An 18,646-nucleotide genomic window follows, 5' to 3' on the forward strand; every position below is an offset into this window, starting at 1 on the left:
AGCGAACCTAGGACTCCCACTACACATTTAATGGGGGGATAGGGGGGTGGAATCCAAATTTCTAAAACATTCAAATCTGGAATAAAGGTACCACCTAAATTTTTCAGATGGTGAAGGACAGGGAAGCCTGATGTGCTACAGGCCATGGGGTTGCGAAGAGTTGGACACAACTGAGCCACTGAACAACAAATTTTTTCAGAGTTGCTGTTACTTCAGTTTTTTAACTAAACTAGCGTGATTTATGGAGAAGGCAATGGCACCCCACTCCAGTACTCTTGCCTGGAAAATCCCATGGACAGAGGAGCCTGGTAGGCTGCAGTCCATGGGGTCGGTAAGAGTTGGAGGCGACTGAGCGACTTCACTTTCACTTTTCACTTTCATGCATTGGAGGAGGAAATGGCAACCCACTCCAGTGTTCTTGCCTGGAGAATCCCAGGGACGGCAGGGCCCGCTGGGCTGCCGTCTGTGGGGTCGCACAGAGTCGGACACGACTGAGCGACTTAGCAGCAGCAGCGTGATTTATTACTTATAGGCAAAAGGTCTTTTTGATAAAATCTCTTGCTGTATATGCCATTGTACACAGAATCAGTTTTGTAGTTAATTTCAAAGAATTCAGATTCCATGAAAAGTCTTGAAACTACGGTACCTAGAGCTGTTCCTTGCAAGGGAAGACATGCCTCTTCTTAGGTCCTTGAAACAATAATTGTCCCATGTAAATAATAAGGGGCTGCCCTGCATGGAAGGAAGGGCTTGGGTGCTTCCTGAAAGAGCCATGTTTCTAGAATGCCAGGCACATAAGAATAATCAACAGCAGTTTCCTCTGAAGCAAGAAAATCCTGTCCCGCTGACCAAAGAGTGCCTAATACAGTTAAAGAATTAGTTGAGATTTTTAAAAAGGAGGGGGAGGGAGGGGGTGGGAGCTAAGCACAGAGAGAAGTATTTATAACTATGACAACATGTTTCCTTGTAATAATTCGTGAGCCCACTGGAGAAAAAAGAAACATATAAACTATGAATAAAATATCCAAAATATAAACTTTATGCCTTCTGCAAATTTTCTTAAGTTAAAAATTAAGATTGTGGTTGACTAAATGAGTATATTTTCATGGTCTCTTATTTCCTTGATGCTAAGGGTTACCAACTGATTTACAACTTCCTGTGTTGTTTTTTAATCTATATTTGTCAGCACATTTTTAATGTCAGATTACTTAAAATAGACACTTGGGCTTAAGAGGTCAGGAATAATAATATTCTGTTGACTTTTGTAAAGATTTCATAGCACTTACAAACATTCTAGTTTAGCCCAAAAAAGCTTTATATTTCTAAATGAAATAAATTTCAATATAGTTTTAAAGATTTTCTTTCAGCTGATGACTTTGGGACTGAAGTGTAGCTCAATTCATATACTTTGAAGTTAAGTAAATTGCATGTGTAGCTTTCTCCAAATAGTTTTAGCCGCCTTTTATTCAGATAACTTAAACTGGGAAAATAACAGAAAGTCCATGAAGAGACAAAGTCTAGAACCAAGGACTTAGGATTCTTCCATCGTCGTTTCTTTTCTAACCATTATGATTTATATCTCTCATAATGTCTGCAAATTATAGATACTTGTTCAAAAGGAATATTTTCAAGTATAAAAGCCATGAAATAGCTTTATCTTCATATAAGCTATCATAAGATATAATTAAATGCAACATTTATAAAATCAAAATTTTTAATTTATATTTCATAATTCAGAATAGGCTGTCCACAAAGATCATTGCATAACTCATCTTATTATTCTGACTAACTGATACTTAATTTCCTAATTCTTAAAACAAGAGGTAATTTATAGTATTTCCTCATTTTTAAGTACTAGAAACCTCAAATTTAAATAGAATACACTGGATGAAACCAAACAAAAATTCACCCACCATCAGAGCTGTTTGAAATAGTTTACAGTGAGTTCAGTGATATGCCTTTTAGAGTATAACTTAATAAGCTAAACAGATACACTCTGAATGGCTTCTATTTTCAAAAGATATTTTTGAAAAGAAATAGTTTTTTTTCTAATTATTTGTAATGGTACTAACCATATTTTCAGTCTCTCACCCTGAGGAAATTGCACAATAAGGACAATTCAAGAGTCAAAAGTACAGTGTTGAACTTCGTAGTTGTAAGAGCTCTGGTATTTTGATTTTCACAAGAAAGACGCATTGAAAGTTTGCCCTAACTGTGCTTTTGACAAAAATTTTTTAAAGGAAATCTTTTTAATTGAACTCTATCTGGGAAACCACAAGCCACATTGGATACTGGAAAATGAAAAATAAACAGAGTGATAAATTGGGGGTGGGGGAAAGAAGCAGATATTCTAATTTTGAAAGTTGAACATAAACACTCTCCTTTTCTAAATAAGGTGATTTGCCATAGTCCTGACCAAGCCACATACCTACCTAATTATGTCATGCTATCTAAGTCCCAAAAGAGAAGTTGTTTGGGTCCAAGGAATTCATCAAATAAAAAGGCATTAGATATATGTTTGGTATTTTAAAAATTGAGACTATATGGAAACAGGGTGATGGGATGTCATCATTAACAAATTCTTCTGAGTTAATTGGATTGCTTGGGCGATGTTCCAATTAAATATAGAAATAGCATAGACTAGTATCCCCAACATGGCTACTCTAATCTGTCTTCCAGTGCTGGCATTAGAAAGATGATCCTTTCCATAATAACAGTAATTATAAGTGATAGTAATATAATACACCTTCAGGTTCAATAACAGTTTCCCTTTGAAGAACCCCCAACATTTTCACCCACATTATCTAATTTGTGCCTTGAAACAATTAGCCAGGTAGCAATTATCGTTATCTTCCTTTTACAGATAAATAAACTGAGGCCTAGGGATTTCTTAGCATCACACAATTAGGAATAGAACCAAGTCTAAAACCTATAATTCATTTCTGTATCTTCCAGATTATTGCCATCTTTAGAAAATATCTGAGTTTCTGAAGGACTGTTCTGTCCCTCAGGAATTGTACCAGAGCCAGATCAAAACATCTTTTCCTCTTAAATTGCCTTTACAGTATAAGAAGGTACTCTTTTTCAGATTCATTAGAGAGGATTTTGTTGTCTGAGGTCTTTAAGATAGGGGTCCTCAGATTTCTTTTCAAATTAGAGGGTTGGCCTTAAACAGAAGTACACTTAGAAATACTAAAGATGTCTAAAATACCCTGGAATCAATTTCTTTAACTATCTCACTTAAAAAAAATTTTAAGCCCAAGTTAAACAAGATCAAATCAAGAGATATAAATAAAGTGGGCACAAGGTGTTAACTGGAGTGTCCTAGCCAGATTGCGAATTGGTTTACTGGCGCCTGCCAACCTAAATTCCTCCTTGACGCTTTAGCTGGACGAGTAGTCTTCATTTCCTGTCCTAACTTGTTGTACTGTGTTACCCTTCACTGTTTAGGTGATTAGCATGTGAATCCGATGGTCTCAGAGCTCTATTAAGTTATAAATGTTCAAACTACCAGTATGCTGTGGATAGAAATAGAAGTTGCTATTAGATGTCTATTCATACCCTGCAGAAGCCTGGCAACATTTTGAACCTTTTCAAAATGTAAATACTGCATATTAAGCATAGGAAAGAAAATTAATGTGCTGCATTTGCGAATTTATTTCCAAGTCAAAAATGCAACTGGGGAGGAGGACTCCTAGCAGAATTGATATTCTACATTTATAGGGTATGTTAAGAAATTTATAATGGCCTGAACACACAAAAAAAGCCACTTTAGAAATGGATTAATTAAAGTTTCTCCGATAATCTCAGCTTTTGAATTTCCTCTCTTTTCATTTTAAATTTATGGCCTCAGTATGACATTACCAGAGTTGATTGCATTCTGCAGGTGGCATTCATGTGTTGGCATTTTATGTGTTGCATATTGTGAGCAATGGGTTACAATTTGTGTTAAAATTTTCCAAAATGACACAATACGTCTTAATTAGACTTGCAAATGAGTAATGCTTTTTTTCAAGGAGAGAAAATAGTTAAAACATTACAGGAATTTTTGTGCCTTTTTTCCTTAGTATTGGGGAAGTTTATCATAAAGTTTTCTTTTTGAAACTTTAACATTGTGTAGTAAATTCTGATTTACCTATGATGTCATCATCTGACAGTTCCAAAAAATGTCTCTTTGAAGCATACCAGTTTTTTTGTGTCTCTAGCTCAAAAAAAGTTTAATGAATTTTTCATGTTTTTTGCCATTCAGAACAATAGAAAATTGTCATTTCAATGACATTTTAAATATTTTCAATAACTTAATAATTGCCATCTTAATCATGGATTTCAGTGATACAAACACTACTGACAAATCATGTATGGTTTTTCCAAAGAAAAACTATACTAAATAACAATAAGCAAAAACAAACAACAAAAATAAGAAAACAAGTAACAAACACAATAAACTAGAGTTAATGCTACCAATAATGTTAACACATAAAGTAGAAAAAGAAAACATGAAGTAACAATTTTCAGATAAGATCTTTATACTTCTGAGACACAGAAAGATCTAGAAGCAGGTTTTAATTCCTGTAAGTATTTTTTAGACCTAAACTGACCCTGTCCTGAGTTCCAGGAGGTTGAAAATCCATATTATTTATTCCTGTAGTAAATGTCTATTTCATACTGAATATGTAAATTCTTAAACGACTTCTAGTGATTTCATTTGGCTTGTAAGTAAAGATCTTGGATGTTTTTAAAGCTGCATAATGTTTGGTGATGAAATTTTGTACTTACGAGTATAAATTATGCCAAAAGCCATTTACTTGATATTCTTTAAATACCATGGCACAATTCAACTAAACTCAGATTATAAACCATCTTAAATAACACTAATGCAGTGTGCACTTAATGAACACTATAGCCAACTTAAGTTCATTTTCATGTAACAGATAACATCTGGGGGAAATGTATACTGGTAAGTTATGCAAAACAAATTTTCTAACGACCACATCTGTAGATGTTATTTATTGTACGTTCACTTAACAGTTCATTATTCTGTTTAGAAATCTATTCTCTTCTTTATTAGAGCTTTTAGTGTACTCACCTTAGTTCAAATGGTCTGCTCATTATCAGAAAAAATATAAATGGCATTCACATGGAACAACATAATTGTTTTTATTATATCCATTTGTGTGCAAGCATTCAAAAATGGCAAGAGAAACACATTTATTGCTTTACATTCAAAGTAATATTTAGGGGGTATTTGAAAGTCAGGCAAAACCAATCATTTGGTCAAATGATGTACGTGTATAATCAGAAACTCCTGAGTTTTAATCCCAGCATTAGGCCTCAGGCAAATCACTTAAAGTCTTTCTCTTTGTTTTCTGATCTGAAGATTATGGGTGCCATTCTCTTATAGACTCAAAGAGGGGGTTGCTAAACCAGAGTACCAAATAGGAGTATTTTTTTATAAACATACTTTATACTTTTTCTATTTTTATTTTCCAGATTTAAGAGGTAACATACTTTTGAGGGGAAAAATATGAGACAATTAAGTTCTACAGGAATATATAAAATAGTTATAAAACTAGTTTAATTTGCTTCAGCTATTCATAGACTTGAGGAAATTATAACGTTCTTTCAGAAAATCTAACTTAATAAAGCTGACCATGTCTTTCTGTTTTAAATAGATTTTATTACAGAACCAGTGATGTTGTAAAACATGAGGTTTTGTTAAAAAAAAAAATACAAAGGCCTAATTGTATTTTTTAAAGAAAGTATTGCATCAGACGGTTTCATTTAAACATATTTGATGGCTCTGTGCTCTCACCACAATTATTGATTCTAATTTTCCTTAAACTTGTTTTCTAAAAAGCCTGCTTAATGGGGAAAAAATCACTATGATGCTTCTGGGCACTATGTTTATTTCAAGCTATATATTTGACAGTGTGCCTTCGTATTACTAATGAAATGACTTTACATTTACCCTCATCTGAAATTGGGACATTTCTCTCCCTTACGGTATCTTACTAACGTAACCAAATATAGACTCTTTGTGAAAGAAAAACATAGCTGTGTTTTGGTTCATTGATGGTATGCAAAACACCCTGAGGTAAAGAAATCCTCACTGCCAGTTACTGTACATGAATCAAATCAATGAATAGCTATATGAGCTATACTCATAAAAATCAAGGAAAAGAAAGCCTAGTTCTCAGTCAGAGGTTCAGGTTCTTGGGATAAATAGGAGCTTCACCCCACCAAAGAAACGATGATGTGGAGCTGAGGAGCTCCAAGTTTCAAAGTGTGTGCCCAGTACACACACACACACACACACACACACACACACACACACGCGCGCGCGCACGCCAAAGACTAGGGAAACAGAGGCATTGGAGTCGGCACGCAGTTCAGATAAACTTTATAAAGAAATCCAGACCACAGGGGATTCAAGGAATAAAATGAGATCCGTGAGCACAAATATCTGTTTGCCCTTAAGTATTTAAATATATAATTTGTTGGAAGAAAGGATACAGGTGGGCAGATGGTAGAATTCTCTACTACCAGGTTGGAGATGTGATCTATTGATGACTTCCACCAAAGGGAAAGAAAATTAGCAAAGTCTTAGCCTATGAATGGAAGACTATACCAGCAAGACAGATATGGCAAAAGCAACAAGATAAAATTCTCCTTCATTAAAAGAAAGTACTTTTACCTTGCAGGTTATCTCCTGCTTACCTTCTCAGTGCCTGTGGTAAATAAAATAAATTCAATTCAATTCCTTTCTTCTTTTTTCAATGTCTAACTCACTACCACTCCCCTCAAATTTCTAGTTTCACCCTATATTAAAGTCAGCTTTAGTGAATTTAGTGTCCTTTAGTCAACCAAGTAAATACCTCATTATCTTCCCTTGTCTCTGGATTCCTATATACAGCTTATTTATTTTATCTATAATGTTTCAGAAGACACTAAAATATATTTAACTATTTTACTTTTCTAGCTTAGTAAAATAAAGTGCAATATAAAGTGTAGGAGGATAAAAAAGCAAGCATGCTGAAAAAATGTACAAATAATTTTGTGAGGAGATGAAAATGCTTGGATGTCCCATTTAGGAAAAAAGAATGTTTTACTAATGTGAAAAGACAGAAAGATTATTCTGATACAGTTTTTTCGATCTTTATTTTTATTAACATTTAGTCATCTTGGTCAATTTAGGATGAATAATCAGGAATGATGTCATCTAACAGATTAAAGATTAAGTGCTTAATAATATCAGCAACTTCCAAATGTGGCAACATGAGGACATATTACAGTTTACTGAAAATGGCATAGGCCACAAAGTCAGCACACCAGGGCTTAACTCCTAGCCCTGTCACCAAGTAATTATTTGACCTTAAGCCAATCATTTAATTTCTTCATTTCCAAATTGCCTTGACTGTAAAGTTACAACACTTCAGTCCTTATATATATTTATACTAAGCAGCAGCTTCCTATAAGATCAAATTAAAATTAGTAATACAAAGTCAAGGCAAAATATATTGGTATGACCAGGCAATAACCTAGCCTTCAGTTCATTCCAAAACCTATCTAAATCAAAAGTATTAATATGTAAAAAATGAAGTATTATAATACATGGAAACGTTAGAAAAGAACATCATGATTTCAGGGTTTTTCCAGGTGCCATGGGATAGTAATTATTGGTGTTTATGCATTTCTAGATTACTGTCTTAATGTAGGCATTTTTTTTTTTTTTTTGTCTGCATCTGGTCTTGGTTGCAACACTCAGTCTTCTCTCTAGTTGTCATGAGCAGGTGCCAGAGCCCATGGATTCAGTAGTTGTGGCACACAGGCTTAGTTGCCCTTAAGCACATAGGATCTTGGGCTTCCCAGGTGGCACAGCGGTAAAAAATCCACCTGCAAATGCAGGAGACTCAAGACATAAGGGTTTGATACTTGGGTTGGGAAGATCCCCTGGCGTAGGAAATGCAACCTGCTCCAGTATTCTTGTTTGAAAAATTTCATGGACAGAGAAGTCTGGTGGGCTACAGTCAATGGACTCACAAAGAGTCAGACACAACTAGTGTGCGTGCACACACACACACACACACACCACACTACACACTACACACACATGGGATCTCAGTTCCCTGACCTGGGATCAAATCAGCATCCGCTGCCTTACAAGTCATATTCTCAACCACTGGGCCTTGAGGGAAGTCCCAAAACTTGTAGTCTTAAAGACTTTGTTAGCATACAGTGGGTAGCTTCATCTCAGAGCCATAAGAACAAGCTCCTAGGACCTTACTGAATAAATCAGAACATGGGTTTATTGATTTACAATGAGGAATGTAATAGGTATAAAGATCAGAGTACTCAGCTGTAGAACAACTGAGTCATGTCTGTAGAACAACTGAGATGAGAAGTCAGATTACGATCAGAATGTTGCCTTTTAAACATGAAATCAAAGCAAGAGGAACCATTGAGATGCATCAGATGTTTAGTGTCATCAGTACCCTCATCTCTGCTCTCTCCCTCAAGGCATGGTGAGATGGACATTTCTTTGACTCGTTTCTTCATTTCCGCTGTTGACCACCCATCACCCTTCTCTGATTGGCACAATCTTGCCACAGAATTGTTAAATGCTTTCAGTGACATCTCGCCTTGCCCTCAGTATTTTTGCTTGACTTTGCACATCTCCTCTCTGAGTTACTCTGTGCTAACTTTGCACATTAACCTTTAGAACCTTTATTATCCTCATCACCAAGTTCTCATGGCCATTTCACCATTGCCTGCAAGAACAGCTAGACTCTACTGGGTAATATCAGTCACCATCAGACTGTCATTGAGTGTTTTAAGATCAAACTCTCTGCCAGAACTGGAGAAGATGTACAGAGAACCTAAAACATGGTCTCTGCCTCCAGAGAGCTTGTAGGCAGGAGGATGGGAACACTGACTCATGGAACAATTCAAGATCAAGGCAGTATAAAATGAAGTCCCAAACTACATAGTATAGAAAAATAAGACAGAGGAGGAAGTAAAATGCTAATTATCAGAGCACAAAAAGCGCTATAAAGCTAAGAGATCTGTGGCATCAAGAATTCAGAGTCAATGGCATTTAAAAAATAATAGACTTGGAACTTTAGGTATATTGGCTGAAATTGTGGTTACTCACCAGAGCTTTTGTCATAATACAGCTCTTCTCTTCCCCTCTAGCAATTGATAGAAGTTGTGAATCCTGCAGATCACCCTTTCCCTGATCCTCTAGAAGAAGGAATCTCATTTGATATTTACTCAACATTCATAGAGCCACCTCCACCATTGGATATGGAAATAAAGGTATGTTTCCTTTTGTCTCTTACTTCACTGTGTCTCAGTATGATATTCTCTAGTAGGAGAAAAAGAACCAAATGCACTTCTCTTTTCCTTCCGATCTTTCCTAGTTAAATATAAATGTTTCTTTTGGCATTGATTCAGAGGTGGGCCAGCTGAGGCTGATTAAGCAATTTTAATCTTTTCTGCTCCACCTTCCCCAGTCTCTACCTTCATTTTCTCTGAGTAGGTAAAAGCGCCACTTACTGACCTGTCATGATGCTCATGAATAATGAAAATGCAGGAAAACGTCAAATCAAAATCCACCTAGATTGACATCATTTTTGATAGGAAAGCAGCCGAAAGAATTCTGAAGTTATGTATAAATCAGTAAAGGCTCCAGGAATTACTTGAGTGTTGTTTACATTTAATATTCTAGGGGTTGAATCAAGAACAAGGCCCTGGAGAGTCCCAGCCAGAAGCCGATACTTCAGAAACTGATCTGTTAGTTGGTTTCACCATTGAAGAGATAAAATCGGTGCTGGACCAAGTCACAGATGACATTTTAATCAGCATTCAGGTACTCAGCCTTGATCATGTGCTTACTTGATAGTGTGCTTACTTACCTTATTACTTGTTAATTAACCAACCTCAACCTTAATGTCTGTAAACACTACCCACGCTCTGCCAGCAAGAGTGATGCTGATAATGGAGCAGCTCAGTGTAACATCTCCACATAACTCTCAGTTGAGTCATCTGAGACTCAGTAAGAACACAAAATAAATTCACTAATAGCACATTTTGTGGTATGTTACCAGTTTACGGAATCATGCAGCATCAGGACCCAGTCACACTGACTGACTGCTCATGCAGGAGGAATGGTAGTACATTTGTAAACAGTAAACACTAAAGCTCAGCCCATCATTCTTAGCTTAGTCTTTTCACGAAATTTCTAAAGAGAGGCTTTCTTATCTCTGAACTCCTTCTCAGATAGTTTGCTCCTTTCACATATCAGTCAGAGCTAATGGATGTGTGAAAGTGAAAGTTGCTTAGTCGTGTCCAACTCTTTAGTGAGTAGCCCATCTCTTCTCCAGGGGATCTTCCCAACCCAGGGATCAAACCCAGGTCTCCCACATTGCAGGCAGATTCTGTACTGTCTGAGCCACCAGAGAAGCCCAGCTAATTATATATATATATATATATTAATGGTGTTACCACTGACACCAGTGGCTGCATGAAAATGGTGATGACGACAGCCATCTCAGTAGCAACTGCTAACGATGAATCAGTAGGCTTAGCTTTATACTTAATTTTTTTCCTGTCCAAAACAAAAAGAACGCCACCATTTCTACCTCAACACAACGGCTTGCATCATTTCCTAGACAAAATGATTAAGAGTCATTTGCATATTTTGAGAGGATTTATAATTTCCTGTGGAAATAAACATGAACCAATAGGACATTCTACTGCATGTTTAAAATATGAATGCATCTCAGGGAAAGATTCAGTTGTTGTTTTGGACATGAGACTATATATAAAAAGCACTCTGCATTAATGACAATTTAGAGGGAACAAAAGATTAGCTTGGCAATAGCATACCTTGTTACTTGTTTAATCATCAAATGTTAATGTACTGTTTACACGAACATTTAATAATTCGATGCCAACAGAATCAGCCAAAGTCCTCGGCTTAATAAGGGGTGTTTATTGTTTACCAGAAATAGTGAAAGGACACGTTTTACACAAAGCTTTATTGTTAACAACCCCATGAATGTAATAACTGGTTACTCATGTTGAAGGGCAGAGAGCAGCTGAATTAAGCTGAGTTCAAAACATATCTTCTCTTTAAATTTGATAACATTTCATCTAAATATAGTTTATGGATAATCATGGCCCTGGGCTCCTTTGTGATCCTGTGGCTCTGAAATTATCACCAAGGCCCTAGACAGTAGCAGGCCCTCAAAATTGAAAACATCTTTACTGAGGCCATGTTCCATGTAGTGAGCAGTATGTTTTTTAAATATTCATTGAAATTTTTTTAATATTAGAGTCTGTAGCGTTTATATCAATACCCTTATATCAGAAGGAATATGATGTTTCTATGTGTAAGTGTTGTCCCAGTGGCCTGTAGCCATCCTTACTGGGCCTGGAAGCCCATTAGCTGGCTCATCTAAATGTAATTAGACATAGAAAGAACTCGGGACACTGGACGACAAGATCCCCCGTCTCGTCGAGAATTAGGCATAGAAAGGACCAGAGGTGAGGAATGCAGATCTGTCAGGTGCCTTGATCATTTCCATACTAAGTAGATTCATGGACATTCAGTTCAGTTCAGTTCAGTCGCTCAGTCGCGTCCGACTCTTTGCGACCCCATGAATTGCAGCACGCCAGGCCTCCCTGTCCATCACCAACTCCTGAAGTTCATTCAAACTCATGTCATCGAGTCCGTGATGCCATCCAGCCATCTCATCCTCTGTCCTCCCCTTCTCCTCCTGCCCCAAATCCCTCCCAGCATCAGAGTCTTTTCCAATGAGTCACCTCTTCGCATGAGGTGGCCAAAGTACTGGAGTTTCAGCTTTAGCATCATTCCTTCCAAAGAAATCCCAGGGCTGATCTCCTTTAGAATGGACTGGTTGGATCTCCTTGCAGTCCAAGGGACTCTCAAGAGTCTTCTCCAACATCACAGTTCAAAAGCATCAATTCTTCAGCACTCAGCCTTCTTCACAGTCCAATTCTCACATCCATACATGACCACAGGAAAAACCATAGCCTTGACTAGACGAACCTTTGTTGGCAATGTAATGTCTCTGCTTTTGAATATGCTATCTATGTTGGTCATAACTTTCCTTCCAAGGAGTAAGCGTCTTTTAATTTTATGGCTGCAGTCACCATCTGCAGTGATTTTGGAGCCCAAAAAATAAAGTCTGACACTGTTTCCACTGTTTCCCATCTATTTCCCATGAAGTGATGGGACCAGATGCCATGATCTTCATTTTCTGAATGTTGAGCTTTAAGCCAACTTTTTCAGTCTCCTCTTTCACCTTCTTCAAGAGGCTTTTTAGTTCCTCTTCACTTTCTGCAATAAGGGTGGTGTCAATCTGCATATCTGAGGTTATTGATATTTCTCCCGGCAGCCTGAGCCAAATTATTGCCAGTTTTTCAATAAAATGGCTTGATGATGTTTATTTATACAGTATCTCAAGATAGCAAACCCCTTTATATATTTTCTCTCAATAATCTTAGTAAACTCCATTTGAATTAGGCAGGCACTTATCTGATAAATAAAATGAACACTGAGAGGAACAGAAATATTAAGTCATTTGTCCAGGGTTTCCAGGGTCAGAAGTTGACAAAAGACCCTGATTGGGAGCTGTGAACTGGGTTCTAGTTCTAATTCCAGTGTAATCCACAAAAACCACATAACCTCTAATATCACAACCAGACTACTTTGGTTTTTAATACTCCAGTGGTGTGGCACTTTTTCAGTGTTTACTGTTTTGTCTTGGTCAAATTCCAAGTTGGGTAATTACTCTCTGCCTACCTAAATGTCTCCCTGCTTTAAATGGGTAAGTTATTTTCCACTTCTAAAACCTGCCTTCCGGTGTTCTTGGCTCTTAAAACTGTCTCATCCCTGTTCAAAGGTAGCCGCTTATCAGTGGTCAGTACATATAAACCAATGACTTGCTGTAGGAACATGTAATGAATTCTTATTTGTAAGATATTTTAAATTTTCCAATAGTTTTTTCTCCTTCTTTATGTAAAAATCATACTCAAAAAATATACAAAGGTAAAAATCATAGTCTTATTATAATTTTTGTAGGAAAAGGCAGTAGTGAATTCATGTTTTGAGTACAATTTTTTTCAGACCTCATTCTCCATTGTGGTTACAAGCATATTTCACTTCTGTAACTCAGAAATTTCTGAAAATAGTGTGAATCCTTAAATTTTTTATGTTAATCTACTTACTTTCCCATTGACTCACTTTATAGCTTCAGAAATTTATTAAGAATGAAGTTATCTTGGCCCTGAGATGTTAATTAAAATTATACTGAATAGAGCAAACATTTTAAGCTTATATAGCCTAGGTATTTTAATTTTAAAGATACATTTAAAATGAAATTAGTTTGGCCCTGAGTTGTATAATAAAAATTATACCCAATGGAGCAAACTTTAATATATTTAAAGAATTATATTTCAGAGAAATATGAATGCTAGCACTAAATTCTTGCATTCGTATTTCAGAGAAATATGAATGCTAGCACTAAATTCTTTCATTAAATGTTGGCTGGTGGCCCTATCTTAAGCAGTAGAGTAAAATAATGTGAAAACCTTAAGAGAAGTTTGCCATCCTGGGACCATAGGTATTTTTAGGTCAACTTCCCAGGTTAGAAAAGCTGAGTGGGAAATCACCTCAAGATGTGATCACTGAGAGGCTGTTGGACCCAGGTCATGGATTTTCCATTCTTTCCTAAAAGGCAATGGAACTATACCCTATCCTGGGACGTGTAGATAGCACATCTGGTCATCGGTGTTCTGAGGATTAACATGGAGACACTGTAGACCAAGGACAACCTGTTCTTGACCAGACAGGGGATCTTGTCGTCCAGTGTCCAAAGTACTGATCACCAATCTGAGATGTGTCCTTCGGTCAGCACAGCTCTAGCAGGCATGCCGCTGACTTTCGGGAGCCTTTTCCCCAGAGCCCTCACTTGCAGGCAGTCAATTCTGTCTCAGTGAAATACCAAAAAGACCTCCAGGTTAATGTGAAAACCCTAATGAGATAGGGAAACAGAAGCTGGAAGATAATAATATGTCTGTCCTTAGTTAAAAAGAAATGAAATTATTGGTGGACCTAAAGTACATTTAATTGAAAGTGGGAAGAGTCAATTGTCTAGTTAGACCAGTACTTCCCGATCCTTTGGAACTGTAACAGAATCATTTCTTCAAACTATTTCATGCCCTGTATGATATAATATATAGCCTGCCATAAAGAAACAGAAGTAATATTTTTAATATAGCACAATATCATGATAATGAAATAGTATAACATCAGTGATATATCACAGAATTGAGAGTTAGAATTATGAATTTAAAAGTTAACATACTTGGACTTATGAATTTAAAAGCCAACATACGTGAAATTTAACATACTTAATTTTAAACTACTTAATTTTTTGATAAGAACTAAAGGTGGTTAAGTGACCTGCTCAAGGCTGCAGAGCTAAACTAATCCCTAGGTCTCCGCACTCCTAGACCCTTCCTCCTTTCAGCTCTCCCAAAATTTTGCCCAAGGGGATTATAGGTTCCTAAAAATAAGACATTTCTTTTGTAACCTGGACAACCATGCTCATCCCTCATTGCCTCCTTCACTTAGCACCAAGAAAGGAAAAGAGGAAAAGCCAGAGGCCAGACTTGACCCCAGGACTTGATAATACTTGAGCCAAAAAAGATATACTTGTGCGAGAACCCAGAATTTTTGGCACCAATGTGATCTTTTCAGAAATAGTTTCTCTTAACTGTGAAAGTGAAACAATATCTCATCAGATAAGGCAAGCAGGTAGACCTTTCAAAACTAGCTGTTATAATTACAGTTATAAATAAATAAATAACAATGAAGGTATATTTGGACCAAAATCAGTATTTGATTTTTTATGTTTCTTAAAATATAGTTACCCTGATGACCTTAAATTAGGTCATAGGCATTACAATTCTACATTTCTAATTACTTACTAACATTTATGTGTATGAACTATTCCTCATATGCTTGTTGACTATTTTAAATCACCTAAACAAAGACCCCAGTTTTACCATGCCCCTGCCACTGGTTTCTCTATACATAATGTTATAATCCATCATGAAAAAAGGAGGACATTTCCAGGGCTACAAATGTTCAGCTAATATGAAAATATTTTTGGAATTGTGCAGGTAGCAATGTTAGTCCACAGAATATCACTGCCAGAGGCTAAATGCTATCATAGCCACAGCAAACACGAAAACCTGTCAGCAACTGCTTACTTTTTTATACCAAAACTATATATCACAAAGGGCATCATAATTTTAAGAGCTGTATATGTGGCGAATACTCTTTAATTATGAGAATCATTCTAATTGTGAGATTATTTGTGTTGTGATTTCACAACAGAAGCTTTCTGGGATCCCAATTAGAATGTATTACACGGGAGACAAAAACCTCCATTGCAGAGGGGTGGCAGTACCAACAACGCTGCAATAACTGAGCCTAGAGCAGTTATTCTGATTCGGTGCTTATTGGTAAAGTCTGTCTGAAAATGCAGATAAATTAGCCTATCTTCCAACACAAGCCTATGTGAAAAATGGCTGTCCAAATACCACTTCCTGTTCATAGCAGACATGCTATACATTGGGAATGTGCAGAGAAATATGATAAAGTGTTATCACATCACTACAGGCTGAAACACGGCTACGTCTGCAAAACAGGAAGGTGTGTGAGGGATAATGTCTGTCTTCAGGCACTATAGTATGTCAAAACCACAAAGACAATGTGCAGCCAAAGATAGCTCCATCATAACCACTTTTTTATGATTGTCTTCACAGACCGAGATAAACGAAAAGCTGCAAATACAGGAAGAAGCCTTTAATGCACGGATAGAAAAATTGAAAAAGGCCTGAGGACTCCGTACCAGGAGATTGATACTAAAACTTCACGAAACAAACAAAACCGGCTGGAATCATAGACTCTCTCGAGCACCAGATCGCCTTCATTTAGTTGAGAGAGGAAAACCAAGCCCCACTTTTCATTATCCTAACTAATTAGAGAAGTATTGGCCCCAATTTCTCTATCTCCTGTCCTATAACAGCCTCTGAATTTATTGCACTGTGTGTAATAAGAACATTTTTATATAAGAGTTTGGAGAACCATATATAAAAATACAATTACTTTTATAATACTCCTTTGACATTTTGACTAGTAAATGTTATTCATCTTCAAGGAGAATGAAGTCAACATTTTAAAATAAAGAAGAACAATGATTTTATCCATATTGACCCAAATGAACTGCCACATTGCTGAAGCCTTGTGAACACAGACCACCACCATACTGCTGAGGGTAAAATTTGCTAAACAATAGCAATTCAAGTGCATGTACTAGGGTTTTTTTTTTTTTTCCCCTTAAATCAGTTGGTTTTCTTATTTAAATGTTTCAGTGTGAAACCAATTTTCTGAAATTATATAATGCAGTTTGAAGCACTTTAATTTATTCTGTACTGTATTTGTTATTTCTAATCTTGTTACTCTCCCGGGAGAATACATGACCTATATAAAAAGAAGCAATGTATAAATGGTTATTAAAGACCAACCTATATATAGATTGTAAAAATCTTAAATACAAATCAAACTCACAGAGCTCTTAAAATTAACCATTATATTGCAGTAGAATGATTGAAAACATCTCAAGCCTTTAAATACCATTATTAAAAATATAATTTCAAAAGAAAATATCCATTTGCCAACTGATTATCCCTAGTTTGGCAAATTAAATTGACTACTACCTCGGCTCTTTCCCAATTTCTGAGGCTTCAGAGTGTTCTAGAATGTAGAGCATTGCAAGGAGGGGACCATTTCTCCAAGAATTTTCCAGTTTATATTGGAACCAAATGTACTTACATCTGGGTGGCACTTGGTCGAATATGTTTGGTCCGTGCTGTGACCTTGGGCTATAACCTTGCTTACTGCATCAGTACCAAGGGGACTGCCCAAAATATATTCATTTAGGGCAGAGACAGATCTGGAAGGATTTGGTTTTTTTAACTACACTGATCAGCAATGTAAGAGAAGTCCTTACTTTGAAACTGTCTTTATTTATTGTTCATGCACTTCCAAGTCTGGAAGGCCTGAATGAGCTAAGGTGTTTCTTCCTTGAGCTGTCCTTCCTAACTGAAAATGCTGATGGCCTTCAGTGATCACTAGAAGGGCTCACAGTCTTAATTTCATCAATCTGTCTTTTTTCCAGGGAAAACAGAGGTGAAACTAGAGAAACCACAAATAGGAAATAAAGGAGCTTCTTAAAACACCCAGTACAGCTTCAAATGCAACCATTGGCACAACAGTGGACCTCCATTTCTAATAAAGAGTGCTGATTTTGAGCAAAGGTACAAAGAGTTCAAAACTGAATAAAAAATACGCAGTTGGCCCTAAAAACTACACAAAAACAATACCCTATATGAACACCAAAAGCCTGTCTCTGGAGTAAGACTCCCAGGGTCTGATGTGTGACTTTGGACAGGCTGCTCACCCTATAATTGGTCATCTGTTAAGTGAAGATAATACTTATTTTTTGTGGTTGTTCTGATAACTCAATGAATTCACATTAAAGGATTTTTTCCCTAAGGTTTGATTTCTGTTTACCTCTTACGATAACCCAAAACCCACTGCCCGTCCCTGATCCCCACTGTCCAGTTGTTTGGGGCAGCCACCTTGCCAGAATTCCCAGCTTTCTCTGTCTTTCCACTGGAACTTGTGGATCGGTACGTCCCCTCGTGGTAACTAACTTGTCATCCTGTTTTCTTATGTCTTTATAGTGTTGGAGCAGCCCAGGGATCCCTGCAATAGCCTGACTGTAACATCTAATAATAGGAGAAAGAGCAATTGTAGTAGCAGTAACTACAAATTTTAATTCAGTCTCTGCTCTTTTAAATTAATTTTGAATCAATAAAGCAATATATGCACTCTGTTACCAAAAAAAGGAAAAAAACAGTGTAGACAATGAAAAATAAATTTCACCCTGGCTAGGTACCTTCATTTCTTTTCCCATGAGGCAACCACAGCTTTCAGTAAGTCCATAGGAAAGTATTTTTTGCCCATTTACACAACTGGATACTTGTATAGAGTGGTCTTTAAAAAAACACACACAGTTTGCATTGTTCTTTACAGTGCTTTTTTTGTGAAATAATATATCTTAAGATAATTCTCTATCAGTATTTTTAGTGACAGCCCATGGAGTTCGAAGAGTTGGATGTGACTGAGCACACACTTTTTAATGACTATGTATAGAGTATTTCATTTTAGAAATTCCATAACTTTTAAACTATTTCTATTAATGGACTTTGTATTGTTTTCAGTACTTTTGCTTGGAGAAGGAAATGGTAACCCACTCCAGTATTCTTGCCTGGGAAATCCCATGGACAGAGGAGCCTGGTGGGCTACAGTTCATGGGGCTGCAAAGAGTTGGATACAACTAAGCGCCTAACACACATCTGCTATCACAATGTTGTGTTGCCATCTGTGTGAACATGTATGATTATACCTCAAGAATGAATTCCTAAGGAGAGAAATTTCTAGGTCAAATTTTATTTGCATTTCCAGTTTTTATAGATATTGCCA

The 18,646-nt window shown here is 36.6% G+C and overlaps 1 protein-coding gene across 3 annotated transcripts in view; it reads left to right on the forward strand.

The window, feature by feature from the left end:
- Positions 1-17,653, forward strand: part of CABCOCO1 (ciliary associated calcium binding coiled-coil 1) — a 167,745-nt gene extending 150,092 nt beyond the window's left edge. For 2 of the 3 annotated variants that reach the window (XM_061405080.1, XM_061405082.1), the window contains exons 6-8: positions 9,193-9,315; positions 9,728-9,868; positions 15,862-17,653. In XM_061405080.1, the coding sequence (XP_061261064.1) occupies positions 9,193-9,315; positions 9,728-9,868; positions 15,862-15,936 (339 nt within the window). In that variant the 3' untranslated portion in view covers positions 15,937-17,653. The remainder of the gene's footprint in view (positions 1-9,192; positions 9,316-9,727; positions 9,869-15,861) is intronic. The other variant, XR_009734210.1, reaches the window with a different exon arrangement.
- Positions 17,654-18,646: the final 993 nt, after the last annotated feature.

The sequence above is a fragment of the Bos javanicus genome, chromosome 28, assembly GCF_032452875.1.
Source record: "Bos javanicus breed banteng chromosome 28, ARS-OSU_banteng_1.0, whole genome shotgun sequence".
Lineage (NCBI taxonomy): Eukaryota > Metazoa > Chordata > Mammalia > Artiodactyla > Bovidae > Bos > Bos javanicus.